Source organism: Girardinichthys multiradiatus, chromosome 12 (genome assembly GCF_021462225.1).
Source record: "Girardinichthys multiradiatus isolate DD_20200921_A chromosome 12, DD_fGirMul_XY1, whole genome shotgun sequence".
Classification (NCBI taxonomy): domain Eukaryota; kingdom Metazoa; phylum Chordata; class Actinopteri; order Cyprinodontiformes; family Goodeidae; genus Girardinichthys; species Girardinichthys multiradiatus.
In genome coordinates, this window is record NC_061805.1 from 45464332 (window position 1) to 45485640 (window position 21309).

General features: G+C 43.0%; 1 protein-coding gene across 2 annotated transcripts; it reads right to left on the reverse strand.

Annotated features, from left to right (window-relative positions):
• Positions 1-1865: 1865 nt before the first annotated feature.
• si:dkey-13n15.2 (protein transport protein Sec24C) lies at positions 1866-21021 on the reverse strand. 2 transcript variants are annotated; one of them, XM_047382673.1, is made up of 21 exons: positions 20772-21021; positions 18167-18886; positions 18045-18088; positions 17413-17466; positions 17119-17230; positions 16693-16820; positions 16428-16563; positions 16190-16299; positions 14096-14208; positions 12474-12662; positions 11203-11299; positions 10998-11102; positions 10704-10871; positions 10244-10340; positions 10013-10161; positions 8783-8921; positions 7129-7250; positions 6753-6932; positions 3068-3265; positions 2787-2876; positions 1866-2293 (listed from the first exon to the last, which is right to left on the reverse strand). In XM_047382673.1, exons 2-21 carry the CDS (start codon positions 18837-18839, stop codon positions 2153-2155), a joined length of 3045 nt encoding a protein of 1014 aa, XP_047238629.1. In that variant the 5' UTR covers positions 18840-18886; positions 20772-21021; the 3' UTR covers positions 1866-2152. The 2 variants fall into 2 exon arrangements, with proteins under 2 accessions (XP_047238629.1, XP_047238630.1); XM_047382674.1 differs by having other exon boundaries at positions 20756-21021.
• Between the last annotated feature and the right edge of the window lie 288 nt (positions 21022-21309).

Sequence of the window (21309 nt, forward strand, 5' to 3'; positions counted from 1 at the left end):
TGCTCGTGGTCTAATTCTGAATGTCTCACTGACAGCAGTAAGCCTTTATGGGCCAAGACCCTGTCCCTGTGTCATCACTGTTCCTGGCAACTGCAGAAGGGGAACACACCAGATGAGCTGCAGATTTGGCACCATCACAGGCCTCATCTTGAATAAAACTAATACCAACAAATAAAAACTAAAAAACACGTCTAATTCCTGTCAATTTGGTTTTAACATGACAGAAAAGCTATTGAAAAATCGTGTTTTATTTGGTGTTTTATTTTGAAAGCCACTGTCAACTCGTTTTCCGGCCTTGTGCTGATCGCTCTGCCTGACTTGACGCAACCCGCTTCACTGAGCTGCAGGTTCTCTACAGAGAAACGGTGGGGCGCTCACTCAATGTCGCCCTCTGGTGGACACAGCGCGCACAGGCGAAGCGCCACAACGTAACCGAACACACCTCCCTCCTGCATGGTGCGTACTTCCTAATAGGGGCAAATATGAGGGAGGCTGTTTATGGCTCCAAAACTTGAGTTGCAAACGACACGTTTCAGTGCAAGCGTTGTCGATTTAACTAGAATTCACGCTGCACAGCAATGGATGCCAATTTTTAAACAATACCTACAAATACTAGAGAGCAAGACCACAATGTTTACCAGATGAAGTTCTGTTTAAAATAACTTTACATTCGTTTCATGATTAACATGGATATTCTATATAAATAGTATAATGCAATCTCAGAATACATACAACTATACTTTTTATTTACTTGACAAGTATAATCCGGCAGTGGGACTCTGGGGGAAAAGTAGGTTAACAATCAGTGGATGAAAGAGATCTTTGAAATGCTGCATGGCTTTCCTCATTACATTTACATTTATACTCCGTGTTTGCCACATTTTTCAATGTTTATGTACATTTCTTACAACCACCATTTCACAGGCATAATAGACCTTTTAAATCTTGAATTTGCAACATATTAAGCAGTAAGAAAAAGTACAGCTCCAATCTGTTAATTTATTCGACCAGGCTTTTAATAGTTTCTGGCATTTTACATTTTTTTATCCCGATAATATTAATGACTAACAGGTTAAATATTTTTGTTTAACAGGAAATTTTTCTTTTTCAACAGCCTTAAACGATACATGAAGGAGAATCATAGAAGAGCTTTTACTACCAAGAGGTAATATAGGTAAAGGTTTTTTCTTTTGCTCAGTTATTTTGATGGATTTGTATTAGCGCTTGTACCTTCAAACATTTACTTTGTTTTATAATTATTTTAGCAAGCTGAATGCTTCAACACAATCTCTTAAAGTTGCAGCCACACAGTGTTTGAGGGTAACCAAATTCAGTGGCTCAGGAGCTGCAACTCATTCAGCCACATAGTTCAGTGCTTCCCACTTGTGCAGCAGCATAATCACAGTTAATTAGTGTTATTAGGCACTTATGACTGATTAGACAGTTGCCCTTTCAGCCTCTTGAGTCTCATCTTCAGCTGATGTCTGGTGAGAGGTCACTGACCCACCTTTAATTAGATCATTGTTGGGTGGAGGGGGTAGAAAATTGAAAACTTCAGGGTTCAGATAAATTCTTTATTTAATGCACAGAGACTCACACACACTCTCTCTCTCACACACACTCACACACACAGGGATTAGAGACTGACACAGGAATAAATTAACAACAGATATATTTCAGAAAGAAAACACTCAACACATTTCACACATCAACCCTAAATGTTAAATGGACTGAACTTATATAGCGCTTTTCCAGTCATACAGACCGCTCAAAGCGCTTTACACAAGAGCCACATTCACCCAATTGCACTCACTAACGCTCACACATTCATACACCGATACGCAGATCGGTAGGCAACTTGAGGTTAAGTGCCTTGCCCAGGGGCACATCAACCTATGGCAGGAGGAAGCTGGAATCGAACCCACAACCTTCTGATTGCAAGAGGACTACTCTTCCTACTGAGCCACAGTCCCTTAAATAAATAAAATTGGTCACTTCTCAGGCACATACTACATTTGTGAACAGTCTAAGTATTTTCAAATGACAATAATTCTAGTATTAATAATAATATCATGATTTTTTTTCAGTCACTTAATGTTCAGCTTGTTGCAGCACCCAAAGAGCTCTGTGTGTGTGTGTGTGTGTGTGTGTGTCACTGCAGGAGACGGACAGAGTTGATGTGGAGATGGTACAGGAAATCCGCGTAGGACGCCCCTCCATTGGGGCTCTTGTCTTCCACCAGGTGGCGCTGCAGTGCCTCCTCACAGGTGTCGCCTTGTTTCACCACCACAAGCTAAAACAGAAATAAAGAGTCTTCTCAAAGGGCTAAAAAACATTTTCTGAGTCAACATTCAGTGTAAACCATTTAACCTGATGAAGATTTATGTAAACTGCGGCCACAAATTAACAGGGACTTATTTTCAGGGTTTTTATTCGTTTGTCATAAATGTGCCACTTTGTTACAAAATCATTATATACAGTCTTATTCAATAAATTAGATTAAAAAATTTATTTAATTCAGCAATTCAACTCACTAATTAAAACACATAAAGATTATTTACAATCGCTACATGTTGACATAGTGTGGATCTTATCTCTTCAAAATACCGGTGTGAATATTACTTTTAAAGCTCTGATTTGAGAACCGTGTGATATTCCTGGAGCATAAACAAACCAGCGGAGCAGAGCGGGGTAAAAACCTCCTGAGGCAGCAGCGTTGATAGAAAGTCACATCATTCAGTCACCTGACTTCCAACAAAGCAACGCGTCTTCTATCAGCAGCTCACCTTGCGGCTGTAGGGAACCTCCGACTTGAGCGAGCTGATGAGTGACCGAACACTGAGGGACAAACGGCTTTCAAGAGCTGGGAGGTTGGTCTGAATAAACATGATATGAGACAAATACATTAAACCTGGAGCTTGTGAGCTCATCACTTTATTCGACATGTTCTCCTCATGAAATTAAAGTTCAGAAAGTAAGTCAAGCTGTGTACAACATGTTACTGTTTTATTTTCTAATTTTCCTCCAGTAACTACCAGAGGTTTGCATCATGAGTGTGTGCACCCACCTCGCCTGAAGGCAGCGAAGAAAAGCAGCTGGCGTTGAAGAGCTCAACAAGTGCACACGCTGGGACCTGCGTGCCCACCCAGAGCAGCACAGTGAAGGGTGCATGAACCAGATACAGACCTCTGGACTCCAGGCTGGAAGCAGTGCAGCGTAGCGCCCCCTCTCTGTTTGGAGGACTGGAGCTGTCAACTGAAGGCAGCTGCAGAAAAAAATACAATTAGATAATTAAAACACTCGGTGACTGATAAAAAAATAAGACTATGCTGTTGGACCATGTGTTGCTGAATATTGGACCATTTTGTAAGTTGCTGGACGCCAGTATGCCTTCTGGCGTCAGCGGCCATTTTGTACCCCAGGATAGTCCGCTACTACAAATCCCAGCGGATTTTTAATTATAATTCTTGATGAATATTAATTAATCGTACTCGTCGTCTTCCACTTTATCCGGGACCGGGTCGCGGGGGCAGCAGACTCAGCAAAGACGCCCAGACGTCCCTCTCCACAGACACCTCCTCCAGCTCCTCCAGGGGGAACCCAAGACGCTCCCAGGCCAGCCGAGATACATAGTCCCTCCAGCGTGTCCTGGGCCGTCCCCTGGGCCTCCTCCCGGTGGGACGTGCCTGGAACACCTCCCGAGGAAGGCGTCCAGGAGACATCCGGTATAGATGCCCGAGCCACCTCAACTGGCTCCTCTCGATGTGGAGGAGCAGCGGCTCTACTCCGAGCCCCTCCCGGATGGCCGAGCTCCTCACCCTATCTCTAAGGGAGTGCCCGGCCACCCTACGGAGGAAGCTCATTTCAGCCGCTTGTATCCGTGATCTCGTTCTTTCGGTCATGACCCAAAGTTCATGGCCATAGGTGAGGGTAGGATTGTAGACCGACCGGTAAATTGAGAGCTTCACTTTTCGGCTCAGCTCTCTCTTCACCACAACGGACCGGCACAGCGCCCCCATTACTGTGGCAGCCGCACCAATCCGTCTGTCGATCTCCCACTCCATTGTTCCCTCACTCGTGAACAAGACCCCAAGATACTTAAACTCCTCCACTTGAGGCAGGAACTCCCCTCCAACCTGAAGAGGACAAGCCACCCTTTTCCGGTTGAGAACCATGGCCTCGGATTTGGAGGAGCTGATCTTCATCCCAGCCGCTTCACACTCGACTGCGAACCACCCCAGTGCATGCTGTAGGTCTTGGCTAGAGGGGGCCAGCAGGACCACGTCATCTGCAAAAAGAAGAGACGAAATCCTCTGGTCCCCAAACCAGACGCCCTCCGGCCCTTGGCTGCGTCTAGAAATCCTGTCCATAAAAGTTATGAACAGGACCGGCGACAAAGGGCAGCCCTGCCGGAGTCCAACATGCACTGGGAACAGGTCCGACTTAGTGCCGGCAATGCGGACCAAACTCCTGCTCCGCTTGTATAGAGACCGGATGGCCCCTAATAAAGGGCACCCGATTCCATACTCCTGGAGAACCCCCCACAGGGCATCACGAGGGACACAGTCGAATGCCTTCTCCAGGTCCACAAAACACATGTGGACCGGTTGGGCAAACTCCCATGAACCCTCGAGTACCCTGTAGAGGGTATAGAGCTGGTCCAGTGTTCCACGGCTGGGACGAAAACCACACTGTTCCTCCTGAAGCCGAGGTTCGACTATCGGCCGGACTCTCCTCTCCAATACCCTGGCGTAGGCATTACCAGGGAGGCTGAGGAGTGTGATCCCTCTGTAGTTGGAGCACACCCTCCGGTCACCCTTCTTATGTAGGGGGACCACCACCCCAGTCTGCCAGTCCAGAGGCACTGTCCCCGTCCACCACGCAATGTTGAAGAGGCGTGTCAACCATGACAGCCCCACAACATCCAAAGACTTGAGGTACTCAGGGCGGATCTCATCCAACCCTGAAGCCCTGCCACAGCGGAGCTTTTTAACCACCTCGGTGACTTCAGCCTGGGTGATGAAAGAGTCCAACCCCGAGTCCCCAGCCTCTGTTTCCACCAGGGAATGCGTGATGGCAGGATTGAGGAGATCCTCGAAGTACTCCTTCCACCGGCCGATAATGTCCTCAGTCGAGGTCAGCAGCTCCCCACCCCCACTGTAAACAGTGTTGGCGAAGCGCTGCTTCCCCCTACTGAGGCGCCGGACGGTTTGCCAGAATCGCTTCGGGGCCAACCGGTAGTCCTTCTCCATGGCCTCACCGAACTCCTCCCAGGTCCGAGTTTTTGCCTCTGCCACCGCCCGGGCCGCGGCACGCTTGGCCCCACGGTACCCGTCAGCCGCCTCAGGAGTCCCACAAGCCAACCACAGCCGATAGGACTCCTTCTTCAGCTTGACAGCATCCCTTACTACCGGTGTCCACCACCGGGTTCGGGTATTGGCGCCGCGACAGGCACCGCAGACCTTACGGCCACAGCTACGGGCAGCAGCATCGACAATAGATGCGGAGAACATGGTCCACTCGGACTCTATGTCTCCAACATTCCTCGGAATCTGGTCAAAGCTCTCCCGGAGGTGAGAGTTGAATACATCCCTGGCCAAGGGGTCCACCAGACGCTCCCAGCAGACCCTCACTATGCGCTTGGGCCTGCCAAGTCTGTCCGGCTTTCTCCTCCTCCAGCAGATCCAACTCACTACCAGGTGATGATCAGTGGACAGCTCAGCCCTCTCTCTTCACCCGAGTGTCCAAAACATGCAGCCGAAGGTCTGATGATACGACAACAAAGTCGATCATCGACCTCCTGCCTAGGGTGTCCTGGTGCCAAGTGCACTGATGGACACCCTTATGTTTGAACATGGTGTTCGTTATGGACAATCCGTGACTAGCACAGAAGTCCAATAACAAAACACCGCTTGAATTCAGATCGGGGAGGCCATTCCTCCCAATCACGCTTCTCCAGGTGTCACTGTCGTTCCCACACGTGGGCGTTGAAGTCCCCCAGCAGAATAATGGAGTCCCCAGGAGGGGCACTATCCAGCACCCCTGACAGGGACACCAAGAAGGCCGGGTACTCCGCACTACCACTCGGCCCGTAGGCTGAAATGATAGTCAGAGACCTCTCCCCAACCTGAAGGCGCAGGGATGCGACCCTCTCATCCACTGGGGTAAACCCCAACACGAGACGGCTGAGCTGGGGGGCGACAAGCAAACCCACCCCAGCCCGCCGCCTCTCCCCGTGGGCCACTCCAGAGTAGAAGAGAGTCCAGCCCCTCTCAAGGAGATGGGTTCCAGAGCCCACGCTGTGCGTGGAGGCGAGCCCGACTATTTCTAGTCGATATCTCTCGACCTCCCGCACCAGCTCAGGCTCCTTCCCCCCAGTGAGGTGACATTCCACGTCCCTAGAGCCAGCCTAAGCATCTGGGGATCGGGCCGCCGAGGTCTCCACCTTCATCCGCCGCCCAATCCTCTTTGCACCGGTCCCTCACGGTTAATATTAATTAATCAATAACCATAATCCTAACAATTCTGAGATTCGGTCATAATGGTGTCAGAGGAATTTGATGGTACTGGTTGTCTTTTTATCTTGCAGGAGATAAATGTAATGTTCTCCAAGATGCCACATCATTTTTATGCACACAGCCTCTGAGATAGAGTTTACTTATGAATACCGCAACTAAATATTAGTTATTCCTTTGTTCATTACATAAAGCAGAACCTTTCAAGAATAACTCTGACGTGTTGATCACACTAACCAGAGGCAGCAGCAGGGGGTAGAAGTGCCTGACGGTGCTGCAGGTGTCTAGGCCAAGCACCCGGCAGCGCTGCTGCAGCCGCTGGTGGACGGAGTTCCTCAGACCCGGCAGCAGCACCTCACTCTTCCTCAGACTGTTGACGTAAACAGGAAGAGCTCGCAGGAACTGAGGAAGGACCAGCTGCAGGATAAATGACACAATTAGGCTAAATCAGCTAAAACAAAGTGGAGGCTGTTTCTTTGTTGCAGTTAAATGGCTTTAAAATGTTTGATAGTGTTCTTACGGAAGCAGTTACAATTTATTAACAAACAGAATAAATAAAACTGAATATGTTCTGGAAATACTGCCATGTATTTATGTGTAACTGTTATCTCACCTGCCCAGCAGATACTGAAGACGAGCAGCAGTGTTTGCGGTAAGATGCCAGCGCTTCGGTTACATCTGTTTGCAGTTCCTCCCTCAGCTCCTGCAGAGGGCGCTCTAAGACAGCACAGTACACTTGACAGGCACACAAAGGAAAGTGACATTAAAAACAATGTACCTCAAACGTATGTAGATTAGAACTGAAATCTCATCTGTATCAGTCTTAGCGTTTAGTTGATCTTAGAAGGTGCATCTCCCATAGTTTATCCTATTTGGTTTATAGCCAGACGATGTCTGGAAAATATTTAACTGTGATATTATCGCTGTAAATCAATTATGATTAACCAACATTTTTCTTTGCCGTTAGACGATGCCCTCACCACTCTCTGTGAGTTTAAGTATTTCAGCAACTACAATCTTGTATTTGGTGTGATCATTGGAGGGAGTTAAGAGTCCATCCAGCTGGCCAAATATATAACTTATATTCAGAACGTGACTGTCTGACACTTGAAATATGATGTCCTACTTAATACAAGTAGATATTGTGCAGCACTAAACGGGAACAAAGCAAAACAGAAGCTAGTTCTGAATGTGTTTTCACACTTGAGGCGTCTGCTCCATTTAAAACGAACTCCGGTTGGTTTACCCCCTTGATCCGGTTCGTTTGTGTAGATGTGAACACTAGCAACTGCACTGCGGTGCGAGATCGTTTGAAGAAGATAATCTGTAGAGCGGTTCATTTATAGTGTGGAAGGTGATCCGGCTTCAACTGGACACAGCTGCCAGGTGTATGATGCAAGCCTGAGCCAAACTCCGTCTTGTAGCCAGGTATGCATTGCATTGTGGGATGCAGTAGACTAAACAAACTAATAAACAAAGACTGCAGGTCGTTTTTGTAAAATATAAAGCTCTATGAAACCTTCAAGACATCTTCTCAAAATCATTCAATATATTTAGATAGTTTTGGCTGAAATATTACAATGAAACACGCTAAATGATATGAATAACTTGTTGTGTTTTCTGCTAGCTCAAATGCAGTGGACACATCTGACCAATAAACAGACTAAACATTCTAGACTGGTTTGTTGTGAAAGGTGTTGCTTTGCTTGGACTTTTCGCTTTGTGAAAAAAACCTGAACCGCTCAAGAAAGTTACAAGTTAAACTAATCAACTGATTCGGACCAAAGTAAAAGAACTAAATGTGTGAAAACACCCTCAATGGTAATTCATCATATTGTACAGAATAAAAAAATAATTATTAAAGTCAAACTAGCCTGCACTCAGAGGATGATACGATTTGTACCCATTAACAGCTACTTCACCGGTGCTAGTTCAGTGTATGATGGTTGACTAATCAAAGCAAACCTGGGTGTTTCTTTCATCCATAACCTATAAGTAAACCGTAAATATGTAAGTATGAACAATATACAAAGCCGTGGAGCATGGAGTGACACTAAAGGTCAATTATATCAATTTAAACCATAATTACCAAGTTGAAAAAAAACACTAAAGCGCTGTGAAAACCAACATCCACATCTAGGACTTTTAAAACATTCACTAAACTTTGTTCAAATTGGGAAATCACAAATAACCATCCTGTGGCACACAGTAGCAAGGCAGCATAACTCTGTTACAAATCTCACTGATTCACAGAGCATCCGTCATACTTTTCTTGCAGTAGAAAGTGAGAAGGGTTTCAGCCTGGTAGTTCCTGAAAGTGTCCTGTAGGTGGCGTGAGCATCTTAGTGTCAAAGTGTGAACTCTGACCCTTCTCTCTCCCGTCTGTGAAGTGTAAGACAGGACAACCTAGTGCATAGGATGAAAAAAAGCATACAAAATATTACATAATGTTTCCTGTTGAGTTAAACCTCAATGATGATGTTACAAAACGGATTCGCCTGATTTTCAGCTTGATCGACACTGACCAGCGACATCGACTCACCGTACCGGAGTACTGCCAGCTTACGCAAACAACAACACTCTACGGTGTGGAAGCAGTTACTGAGCCACGAAGACTCAGTTAGCCATTTTTAGCATCAGTGATGTGATTAAAAATGAAGTCAGACGGCGGACGAAAGGTGTAAGAAGCTACTTGAAATGAAAATGTGTTTTCTCAAACATGTCTGGGGTTCATTCAGAATGTGAGAGACAGAATAAAATAGAACCACACAGATACATACACTAATAAAATAAGCAATAATCGTAATGTGACAAGAACAAAAGGTGTGAAAATCTCTACAGTTTTAAAATAAAATAAAAAGCTGATGTAGATTCAAAGACATAAAAATGTGTTGGCTGTTTTATGGTTTCAAACCAGTTCATTGTTGAGTTGAACACCCAGGTAATTACAGGAGTCCACTAACTAATGTCCATGAATGTTCACCAGTGTCAGTGTTGTGTGTCTGCGACTGCAGAAATCCACCACCGGCTCCTTATTTTTTCCTGCATTAGCCATGTTTACATGAGCAAAATTTCTTGATCGGATTCAAATATGTTTGGATTGAACAAAAAAAAAAAAAAAAGAAAGAAAGAAATCCAAATTCTCCATTTTCATGGGCTAAAAATCAAATAATCCAACAATAACAAGCGTTTACATGCACCTAAGCAGAGTTGTCAAATTTCAAATTAGTAGTGCTAGCCACGCTAGCTGCACTACTTGCTGATAGACGCTAAAGACAGTTTAAAATGTTTAATAGCAACTGCTCTTTCACACACTTAGTTTGACATCCACTCTGTTCCTAATATAAATAACAACTGTTTCCAGACGGAACGCTATATTAATATCCAAAATGATGTTCTTATATCTTTTTATATTTTAGTAGAGAAATCAGAAGAAGTGAAAGCTTTATAAAAAAAATTAGATCCGATTGATGCATCTCTACCTGTTTCTAACTCACCTGTATGGCTGCGCCTCTCGTCTCATCCAAAGCCTTGCTGTGTGCGAGCTCCACAGCCAGTGTGGTCCTCCAGTCGAGTGTTGCCATGGTGATGTGTCCAGGGTTCGAACCAGGGACAAACAGCCCATAGCAACCAGACACACGTAAATCTGGTGAGGTTGATACAAACGGTCAAATCGCACATTTTATAAAGAAAAGGGCGAGAATAAAACCAACAAAATCCTCTTTTACCTTTGCTGACAAATATCCTGAGCTCAGCCTTGTAGCCTGTGTCTGGCTCAGCAATCTGCTGTAGATCCGCGCTGAAACACTCTGTGTCCAATTCGCCCTGTAATGGACCAATGTAAAGTACCAGTTGCAATGAGGCTTTATCTGCGCCCTTCAACACTTTACATCTCAAAGTTGTAGGTTTGATTCCTGCTAACTTGCTTGCTAATCTGTGCAATGATGTATGAATGTGTGCACGTTTGTGACTGCAGCTGGATGATTGGGACATGGACTGTAAAAGCACTATGAGTTGAGTCCACTTAACAAGAACAAATTTAACAATTGCTTTAAAGTCAACGAGAAAATGTTAAAGAACAAGATTCTCAGCAGAATTCATTAAGTATCAAACTACTAGTTTAGAAAAAGACAACAACAATATATTTCCAGCCACAAAGTGGCACAGTGGGAGGAGCTTCTGATGTACCTGGAGGTAGCTGTAGGTGTGCAAAGCTCCACCAGTTAAATATGGAATGTGGCCCGGCCATGCCCCGCCCACATCTTGCTGTGAGAGAACAAACATGTGAACGCAGCATCCCTGGCTGATGCACTCCTTAGCCAATGACATGGCTTTTTCCGATGGCTGAAAGATGGACTATGGAAAACAAGCAGGGAGGGAACAAACGTATCATATGTTGTTGACATTTGTTAGATGAAACGCATCTCTTACCGCTCTAGAATGATTATATAATAAACACGACACAGTTTGTGTTAGATGTACCTTTGGTTTGTTGGTCCCAAAGAACCCTGAGGAAGAGTTTGTGTGTCCCGTCTCTATCAGAGAAGCAGTGTGGAAGATAACCAGTTTCCCAGGACACTTCAAGCCCTACACGTTTTGTAAAATAATCTCAGTTTGTGTTAACTCCAAATCTATAGCACTAAAAACAGCAGAGAGCTTAAGCAAGGTGTGTGTTTTGATGCCCCACCTGCAGCACAGCCAGGCCTGCTTTAACAGGAAGCTCAATGGGAGGTCCACTGGAGTCACCGCACTCAGCACTGAACTGAGGAATGAGCTGCAACACACTGCAGAGAGAGACAAAAAAGGGTATATAAAATCTAGATACTAAAGACATTTTTATTGTACTTGAAGTTAAATACTTTCCCAGACTCAGATTTTTAAGTGTGTTTCGTCTCATTTGTAACCTGCAAAGCGCAAACGGTACAGATGCGAGAGGGACAGATGGATATGAAGACTTAAAAAAAACAAAACAGGTCATCTAAAACAATAAAGTAAAAGAAAAAAACCTGAAATTAGGATTTCTTAATTAACTCTTAACAGGAGCAGCTACGTTACAAAAAAAATCATATTTTAATTATAGCAGAGACCAGAGCTCTTCAACAATGGGGTCGCGACCCCTAATGGGTCCGTGGAGGTGTCATGAGATTTTTGGTTAATTAGACTTTTTTATACTTTATTCCAAAGTTGTGTCTTTAGTTATAGCAAACTGATAAATAGAGGCATAAATATAGAGTGTATTTTAGTCAGAAATGCACACAATCAGTGAGCACACCGGCTTCACTCACAGCCTAACCCTCTATGCATTCTGGAGGTTCAAGATGTGATCACTTTCTGGCAAATTATATGAAATACAAACTATTTTATACAAAATAAGAAAAATATTTGAATTTAAAACTGTAGTGGAAACAAAATATATTCAGTTATTTTAATTACTTGTAAATATCAGTTCTTAAACCCCAAAACAAGGTCTCAAGATATCAAATTTCAAACACCAATAAAATAAATAGGTAATTTGTGTGCAGCTGCTTAAAAATGTATTAAATCTAGACAGTCTGTCTAGATACTTTAGCTGTTTAATTTTAAAATAAACATAAAGGCTTTTAAGTTTTAGCTAAAACTATAAACGAATAAAATCTACAAAATAAGTACTACAATCTCAGATACGATAATGAAAGAAGGGAGTACTACTTCATTTAAAATGCTATGTATTTGTTCAATACAGAAATCATCTGCTCCCAATAACATCCAAAGTTTTTCATCTTCCCACGTGAGGAAGAACTGGGGAGTTTAAATCCTGAGGAAAATGACAAAAAAACTAAAGAAGTACGTCTGAGACTACAAGTAGAAGTCTGCATGCTCAGAATGACCAAAACTTGTGCACAAAATAGTACTTTAACATCAGTTCAAAATCAAGACACAAGAATACATCTGACAGAAAAGTTGGTATTTATTCATCACCTGTCTATACTTTCTTTACAGTCTTTAAGGGACACCAGAAGCCCCTCCCTCACAGGGAGCTGCAGGTCTTCCGTCTCTGCGATGACCAGCATGTGAGGACGGGACAGCTCGGGGCTGAGGTCATACAGGTGGATTCTGCTGTCATACGTCATCAAACCCACGCGGATATCTGACGAGGGATCTCCTTCCCTACAAAAAAATAAAAAACACAATCAAACCTGATATTTCCAAACATGCACAAGAAAATGACAGCTCTGAGACAACAAACTTCAACGTATTTTAATAGGATTTTAATGTGACCAACAGAAAATAGTAATTATATTTAATTTGAATTACAAAGTGTACAGAAACACGCTATCAATTTTATTTTTCAAATTCAAACCTAAAAAGTACTGAGTGCATTTTTGTTAAGCTCTTTATTATGACACCCCTACATAAAATCCATTGCTACTATTTACCTTCAAGCGTCACCTAATTAACAGTCCAGCTGTTTGTAAATCATTGTCAGTATAAATGCAGCTGTTCTCTGAAGACTTTAGAGGTCTGTTAGAAAGCAGCAGCAAACAAACAGCATCATGAAAACCAAGGAACACAGCAGACAAGTCAGGCATAACCTAGAAAACAAAAACTGCAATCCTACCAAGTCATGGCTGCCCACATGAAGAGAGCATTAATCAGAAAAAAAAAACAGCCAAAAAGCCCATGATAACTCTGGAGGAGCTACAGGGTCAGATCAGATGGAGGAATCTGTCAACAGGACAACTAGGAGCTGTGCACTCCACAAATCTGGCCTTAATTGAAGAGTGACAAGAAGAAGGCCATTGTTGAAAGCCAGCCATAGTAAGTCTTTGCTGCGGTTTGACACAAGCCATGAAGAAAACAGACCAAACATGTGGAAGAAGGTGTTCTGATGAGTCCAAAACTGAACTTTTGGCCAATAAAGAACATGTTATGTGTGGCAGAAAAGTAATACCACACATCAACGTAAAGACAGAATCCCTACTTTGGAACATAGTGGTGGTTGCGTCATCCTGTGGGAATGCTAATCGTTAGGAGGGATGGGGAAGCTGGCCAGAGTTGAAGGGGAAATGGATGGAGCTATAAAAAGGGAAATACCGGAACAAAACCTGAACAACGACCCTAACCATACAACCAGAGCTGCAAGGACCTTGTTTAGATCAAAGCATAATCATGAGTTAGAATGGTCCAGTAGAGGCCAGACATAGATCCAATTGAGTAACTGTGGTAAGACTTGCTTTCAGATACCCGGCATCTAATCTGACTGAGCTTGAAATATCTTGCAAAAAAGAAAAGGCAAACATTTGCATGTTTAGATGTGCAAAGCTGGTAGAAACAAACCTCCAAAAGTCTTGCAGCTACAGCTGAAGCAAAGGGTGGCTTTTCAAATAACTAACTACAGGGGCTTTGAGTAGAAACTTAATCCCACAACTTTCTGACTTTTATTTGTAAAAATGTCACTCAGCTCTTGAATTAAGCACTACTTATAAAAATCCATTAAAATAATTTGGAGTTTATGGTCGTAACGAGAGAAACTGTGGAACAGTTCAGTGGGTGTAAATATCTCTGCAGGCCACTGGATTTTAAGGAGGAAGTGTGTTTACCTGTTCAATGAGGCGAGCAGCGTATGTATTTCCTGTGCTACAAACTCTAAGTGTCCTCCTCTCAGTGCAGAGGAGGAAACATCTATGGCTAGAAGAAGAGCAGCAGGTTCACCCTCGGATAAAAAGAAAAAGGTTTTCAAACAAACATTTCCTTCCAAAAAAAACATTAAATCACTCAAAACTCACAAAGGTAAATATGGTCATTAAAAAAAGATCCTGAAGACCAGGGGCCTCATGTACAAAAGAGTGCACAGCTTTCATACTAAACGTTTGCGGTAGGGAGAAATTCAGAAACTAGCAGCGCACAAAAAAATTCAGATGTAGGAAAATGTGCGTAGACACGTCACCGCAAACGTAGCCATCATACATCCCAATCTGCGGTGGATTTGACATAGCTGCACGTGGCACTTGGACCACCCGGTCCCACCTCTTAAGACATGTGTTAAGTAGAATAAATAGCCAGAAGGCAACCATCATGTGTACAAATAACCATGGCAACGGTGCTGTGATAGTCAAAGAACCGGTTCCTTTTGGCAGAAAAACGCTAAGAGAGACTGTCTACACACCATGAGGTGATGTTCGTAGTCAGTTACAGCAAACCAACGACAACTTGAATGACATCATTGACTCAATCCTGACTGAAAATAAAACGTTTGTCGACTCGAATCCATTTAGTTCAACAATGTGTGAATCTAAACCCAACAGCGCTGCCTAGCTGCTGCACTGAGCTCAATTAAAGCTCAATGCTGATCATTATAATGACGTGAAAATGCCTCCCATTATATTTCTATTAGGAAGACTGTCACCACACACACAATGCGAAGTCCGTTAAATCTTTGCAACCATTCAGGATGTCACATAAAAAAAAGATGGAAAATTACCTAGTAGCCGCTATCGTGCACGGAGGTTTGTTCCCAACACAACTAATATTATTAGATTAATTATAATTATCTTATATAAATGAATCATGAGTTGCATTTGCACATCACAAATAAGTGGCACATATGTTGAATTCAATTTGTAAAGCATTTTCACTTACAGCTGGTGCCCTTATAGCAGTATGAGTGTAGTCCATAGCTCTGATTATATTCAGAAATCATCTCCTCACTGCAAATGAGAGCCACAATTTAGGGAAATATATCCAGAGCAACATACTGATGAGGCCGACCTATATAGCTGGCATGGCCCGGCTCAGGGATGGCTGTTAAATACTCAACCTGTCAGTAAGTTCCCTCTGAAAAGCTCTGGTGTAGTGAGAACTGGAACTGGTACCGGCGACGTACAGTTCCTCCTGGTTTCCCTCTGTAACACTGAGGCCAGCTCTGCACAGAGCTCCAAAATAATGGCCCTGGACGATCTAAACCGGCTGATAAGCCATGCATCATCATGTGCCAGCAGGTCAATACAACCCCTAAATAAAACACTCCCTCTGATGTCTTCCATCCTCCAGCTGTGCCAAAGCTGCCATCATTCCACAGTTATGCACCACTTTATGCAGCTATTTATGGAAAAGTGTGATTGTCTCCAGCTTGCCCGTGTCATGAATCATCAAACCTGACTTGTCTGGAATTAATCTTCTGATCCGACTGTTTTCTTTTTCAGTGAGAAGAAAAGTGCCCCTTAGATGATTCACATGCATTTATGATCCTCAGCGCACAGACCGCTGAGCATTTCCATCTACAGGTGACAAAAGCAGAGGAGGTTTCACAGTTTACATTCGACTGAGGTTGTTTCCATCATTTTCTGAGGTGCGTTATTATATGAGGCTAAACGTAATTCAGTTTCATTTGGCTCTGGTTTAAACCATAAAAGCTCAAACTCATAAAAAAAGCATCAGATTTGATTCTCTATGAATTAAATATAGCTGAAAGGAGTCATATTTCAGTGGATTTGGATGAGTTTTGTTTTTTGTAGTTTATTATTGTCGATTGAACAAGTTTGCGTAGCTTCCGCATATTTTCACAGCAGGTCAAACGTTTGTGTGGATTTAACGTTCATTTTAGTACATGCCAAGTTGTGTGTAAAACATTGCGGTGCAATATTTTTGTGCGTAAGTACGCTTTTGTACATGAGGCCCCAGGTGAAGCCAGTTACCTTCTCTGAGTTCAGTATTTCATATGACCCCATGCTGAGTTCTGGCCTCTTGTCTTTGTCAACTCGAACCCCCTCCACTCCTTTGGTGGGCTGGTATTGCTGCCATGGCACTGAGACACAGAGAGTAGAGAAAAAAACAGCTGCAGAAAAGGTAAGCAACAAACTACAGGAAGCAAATGTCAAAGAACTGGACATTTGTTCTTTCTTTAAACTAAAACGAGTTGTTTTTAAATTCTACCTTCACTGAATTTCCCACAGAAGGGGCAGTAAAACCTCTGTCCACAGTCCTGCCAACCCATTGCTGGGCACATGGCGGCTCCACAAAAACGACAACCCACAACACAATCTGTGTCTCTGCATAGAGGGATGGGCTTCTGGTGGCAAAAAAAAACCCCAAAACAAAATCTGTGGTAACATATATGTCTCTTTAAGTGGAAAATGCATTCATTTCTCTCACATTCATATTCTAATGAGGGCACCGAATGAAATGGGGGCAAACTGACCTCGCATGCAATTTGTTTGCTGAAAGGGGTAACCAGCGCCCCCAGTGGCAGTCTGCTGAGCAGCGCCGTCAGCCCATCACACGGGACACAGTAAGTAACAGAGCGGATGGCCAAAGGGCTTACATTACCTACAACATAAGGACAAGATCATTACAGATGATAGCCTCAAATATAGTTAAATGAATATAACAAAATCCTATTGTGCTGTTGTGTTACAGAAAGTACCGATTTACTATGTAATGTGCACAAGACTTTAATAGTAGCGAATAAATCAAGATGATGAGAAAAAAGTTAACATATCAGGCCTGATATATTTCATGTGTTATGAGATGCTAATGCAACGCTTCAGGTTTCTGCAGCCACGTCACTGAACTGAACGCATGATGGACTACATCTCTGTGACACAAGCAGACAGAAACTGTTCACCTCCGTCCTCTATGACACACGGAGTGGTCGGCAGAGGAGGCAGTCGGGAAAAATGCTCTGAGATGAAACTCTTTCCCTCCCACTCCGCTCTGTCCTCTGCCATCACCTTTACCTTCACACAGAGACAGAGGTCTGTCAGCTTCTGTTGCCATTTCAGTTTATTCAAAGATAAGGATATGGATTTAATGATTGCATGTAAACACTTTTTGATGACTAGTCATGTTCTTGTCAGAGCAACTGACAGCTGGAATTAGAGTGAAAATTAACGAATTGAAAGTGAATAAAGGAACTTACAGCGTTTGGTAACAGTTCAGGGTTCAGGCCATAACGGGACTCAGGGTTGGAAGGCTGCAGAGAAGACAAAGCTTTTTACAAACATGCATTGTTTTTCTAGCCTTAAGATTAAATGAATTCAGATACAAAAGAAACTTCTGGCAGTCATGCAAACTAACTGAGACTCAGATGCTTTTCTTAAGCCCGAGGAGTATCAGGAACTCTAAACCCTTTAAGAGCTTCGGAGATCAACAGATCTCTGAAGCTCAACATTTCCATTAAAAATTCACATAAAACTACATAACAAAATAATGACACTTGAAGTTTTTTCTTCTCAGAAACAAAAGCAATCAACCCATTAGGTGACCCAAAAAAATTATGTTAACAATTCAAGCCACATGCACATCTATGAGAATTTCAGATCAATACATTTCTTTACACCACTGCAAGAGAAAGACACCACCAAAGAAGCAGGTTTTCTACACATTTTTTCAACATCTCATGAAGCTTATCATAGATTTCTCTATAGTGGATAGACTTTAAATATGGGATGGATGGACAGACAGAAGCTCTTTCAATGACTGAGCCACATTTGTTTTTATTTCAGTCTGAAACATTACTACATTTTACAGAAAATCTAAAATCTCACTAACCTGCGGTGTCAAATTATGGTCCAGTGCAGCTGTATTGATGCTCCCTGAAAAAACAGAAATTGAAACTTGAATTAGAGGAGTGTTTGTTCACACCGTTAACATATGAATAGAAATAAAGCTACCTTTAGAGAGTGCTGCAACACTCCATAGAGGCTGCTGCTGGATGGGAGCCCCGGGTGAGGCCGGTGCTTCATTATAGCCAACAAAAGACCCCAGGTTCACCGCGTCGGATGCAGGCTGTCGATTGTAATTTAACTGAGGATCGACATGCGAAGGGATAGCAGGAAGAAGATTATGAGCGGGTGACTGAGGCTGATTCAGTAGGCTTCGATATGCGTGTTGAGAATAGAACGAGGGATCTACTGCTTGGTAAGGATTAGGAGGGGAATAATGTGGTATTTCCTGGGGATTGAAATGCTGCGTCTCCTCATTCATATATGGAAGAGAGCATGGCGGTATATTCCTTTCTTGGCCTATAGGTGGAGCTCTGGATAAAACATGAGCATCAGGAACGCTCTGCTGCACACTGTGATCATCATTATTAACATACTGAACGCTGTGATGAGGGTTGGTCCTGGTTGAAAAGGCAGCAATGCCGCTCTTAGAGTAATGGCCGGATGCCTGCGGGTGGTTGCAGCTCGGATTTTGGTTAGATGCAGAGCCCAAGCTGAGCTGCTGGAGGTGGGGCCGAGGATTGCAGAGAGGTCCTGCAGGTGCGTCTGAAGACCAGCCGTTCTGGACAGCCCACGGATGACAGGGAGGATGGCTCTGATTAGAAGATGGGACATCCATCATCCTCCATAGATATTAGAGATCAGAGTTTTTCTCATTGGAGGCAGGACCTGATGAAACAACAGAGCATGACAAAATAATATGAAAGCCTGTTTAATCGTGAATGATATCCTGCTTATTTTTCAGTACATTTTCTTTTTTGTCTCAGTTGCTAACTGTTTGCATTTAAAATTTCTTCTTTTTATCACTAGATTTTTTGGGGTTTTCTTTTTACACACTTCCTCTCTTAAAATGCCTTAGAAAAGCAAAAATATCCCATGGGTCATAATCTGAGGACAGTGAGGGGCAGTGGTGGTCTGTTGGAGTGTCCCTACCCTCTGTCCTGGATCTGTTTCAGTAGCGCTTTACACACAGGGCTCTGAACAGTGTATTTAATCATTTTTACACTAAACTGTTGAGGATCCCTGAGAAGCACGGTAATATTTTGTTATACGCTAGTAGTTAAACAGTGAAGTGACTAAAAAGTTTGATTTGCTTTTCTGTAAAGCTTCTTTCCAATATTGGCGCTTGGATGTAGGTTTTCTTTTGTTTATCCATCCATCCGTTGTCTTCTCCATATAAGGAGATCGGGTTGCAGGAGTATCAGATTCTAATTTGTGCTACCCGTGGATAATTGAGCTCCTAACCCTATCTCAAGGTTCGACAATCAGTAGGCACCTTTTCTCCAACACCCTGGAGTAGGATTTCCCAAGGACGCTGAGGTTTCTTCCACAACAATACCGCTTTACCCTGCTGAGTTTTAACACACTTTTTATTCATAATTGCAATAATAAGCACAAACTATTATTGTTGCATGCGTTTCTTTTCTGCGTTTTTGATTGAGGCAAGCCGCTGATTAGATTCGTGCACCATTACGGATAGAAGCATTGAAACAATTTAACTAAGTAAAAAGCAGGTATACTGAAGGACAGGACGGGATTCATTTTAGCTGTTGTCAATAATTAACCTGAGTACTGTTTGTTGTAATCACTTCAATGGTCACAGATGTTTGCATCTCAGAGCTTCATGGAATGGGTTTCCATGGCTAAGCGGCTGCATCTGAGTGCAATAAGTAAGGTGTCAGAGGCAGTGGTGTAAAGCACACGACCAGCAGACTATAGAGAAGTGGGGACATGTTCTCTGAAGTGACAAATCAAGCTTCCTTTCTGGTAATCCAATTGGATGAGTCTTGGTTTGGTGGTTGTGATGAGAATGATCATTTTCTGACTGCCTTTGGAAACAAATACAGTTCAGTGGAGGGGATATGGTGGTTTTTAATTGTTTTTCAGTGGCTGGGCTTGGCCCATTAGCTTCAGTGAAATAAACACGTAATGCTGTGTCATTTAGGAGAATTTCATCCACCTGACTCTGTGAGAACTGGTTTGAGATGAGCGCTTCATTTATGAGAGGACTGAGCTTCTGTGAACAATGCAAGGTTCACAAAAACATGAATGAGCAGGTTTTACTGGTCTGCACAGAGACCCGACCTTAAAATGACATAAAATCTTTGGGATTATTTAAGGCAGACCCTGTGACCCAGGGTCCTTCATCCAGCATTAGGGTCTGACCTCAAAATTGCTCTTCAGTAGAAATGGTCAATTATTCCCATAAACAAGCCTCTAGACCTTGTGTCTTACCAGAATCATTGAAGCAGGTGTAATTGCAATAATGTTGTTAAAGTTAATACTTTTGGTAATATCGTGTTTATAGGAACATATTAAATAGAAAAATGATTATTATACTACGACTTTTTCAGCTACTACCTAAACCACACGATCACTGTAAAATCAAACTGAAGTGAAATTATTTTTCCTGGTTTATTCCTGCCTCAGTGCTAGCTAGCTAACCTAGACTCTCCTATGACAGATTTCTGACGCGACACAGAAGCTCCACACATACAGTTACTCCAAATTAACATGCATGTCAAACAAAAATCTTACTTGAGGCTAGAAATACCTGTGTGTATAAGTGAACAGAGATAGGAGTCAGTTCCCTTTGACATCAACGGAAACAGGAGACTCCGTCTGCCTCGGCGGACGTCACGCACGTCGGCGTCTTCATTTTCTTCTCCGCCCCGAGGTAAATAAAACACCTGGTCCAAAAAATAAACCACATGGGAATAAAAGCAATACCTTCAGTCCCCTCGTTTACGACCAAACATTACCCAACCTCATCCAGAAACCGCAAAGCATCCCGAAAAGCATGAATCAACGTGGCGCGCTTCCGGCCTTCCTTTCAAAATAAAAGGATTCTAGATTGACTTTGTCTTTAAAATAAATTCGGCTGACTAAAGAAGGTAATGTACAGGTCCTTCTCAAAATATTAGCATATTGTGATAAAGTTCATTATTTTCCATAATGTCATGATGAAAATTTAACATTCATATATTTTAGATTCATTGCACACTAACTGAAATATTTCAGGTCTTTTATTGTCTTAATACGGATGATTTTGGCATACAGCTCATGAAAACCCAAAATTCCTATCTCACAAA

What these genes read in the sequence shown, in the direction of transcription:
- si:dkey-13n15.2 (XM_047382673.1), bottom strand. Translation starts at nt 18,839, where the DNA reads ATGATGGATGTCCCATCTTCTAATCAGAGCCATCCTCCCTGTCATCCG. An exon ending in CTGAACTGTTACCAAACGCT is followed by an intron (nt 17,231 to 17,412) that starts GTAAGTTCCTTT and finishes CTCTGTGTGAAG; the next exon opens with GTAAAGGTGATGGCAGAGGA. An exon ending in ACCCCCTGCTGCTGCCTCTG is followed by an intron (nt 3,266 to 6,752) that starts GTTAGTGTGATC and finishes TTTTTTCTGCAG; the next exon opens with CTGCCTTCAGTTGACAGCTC.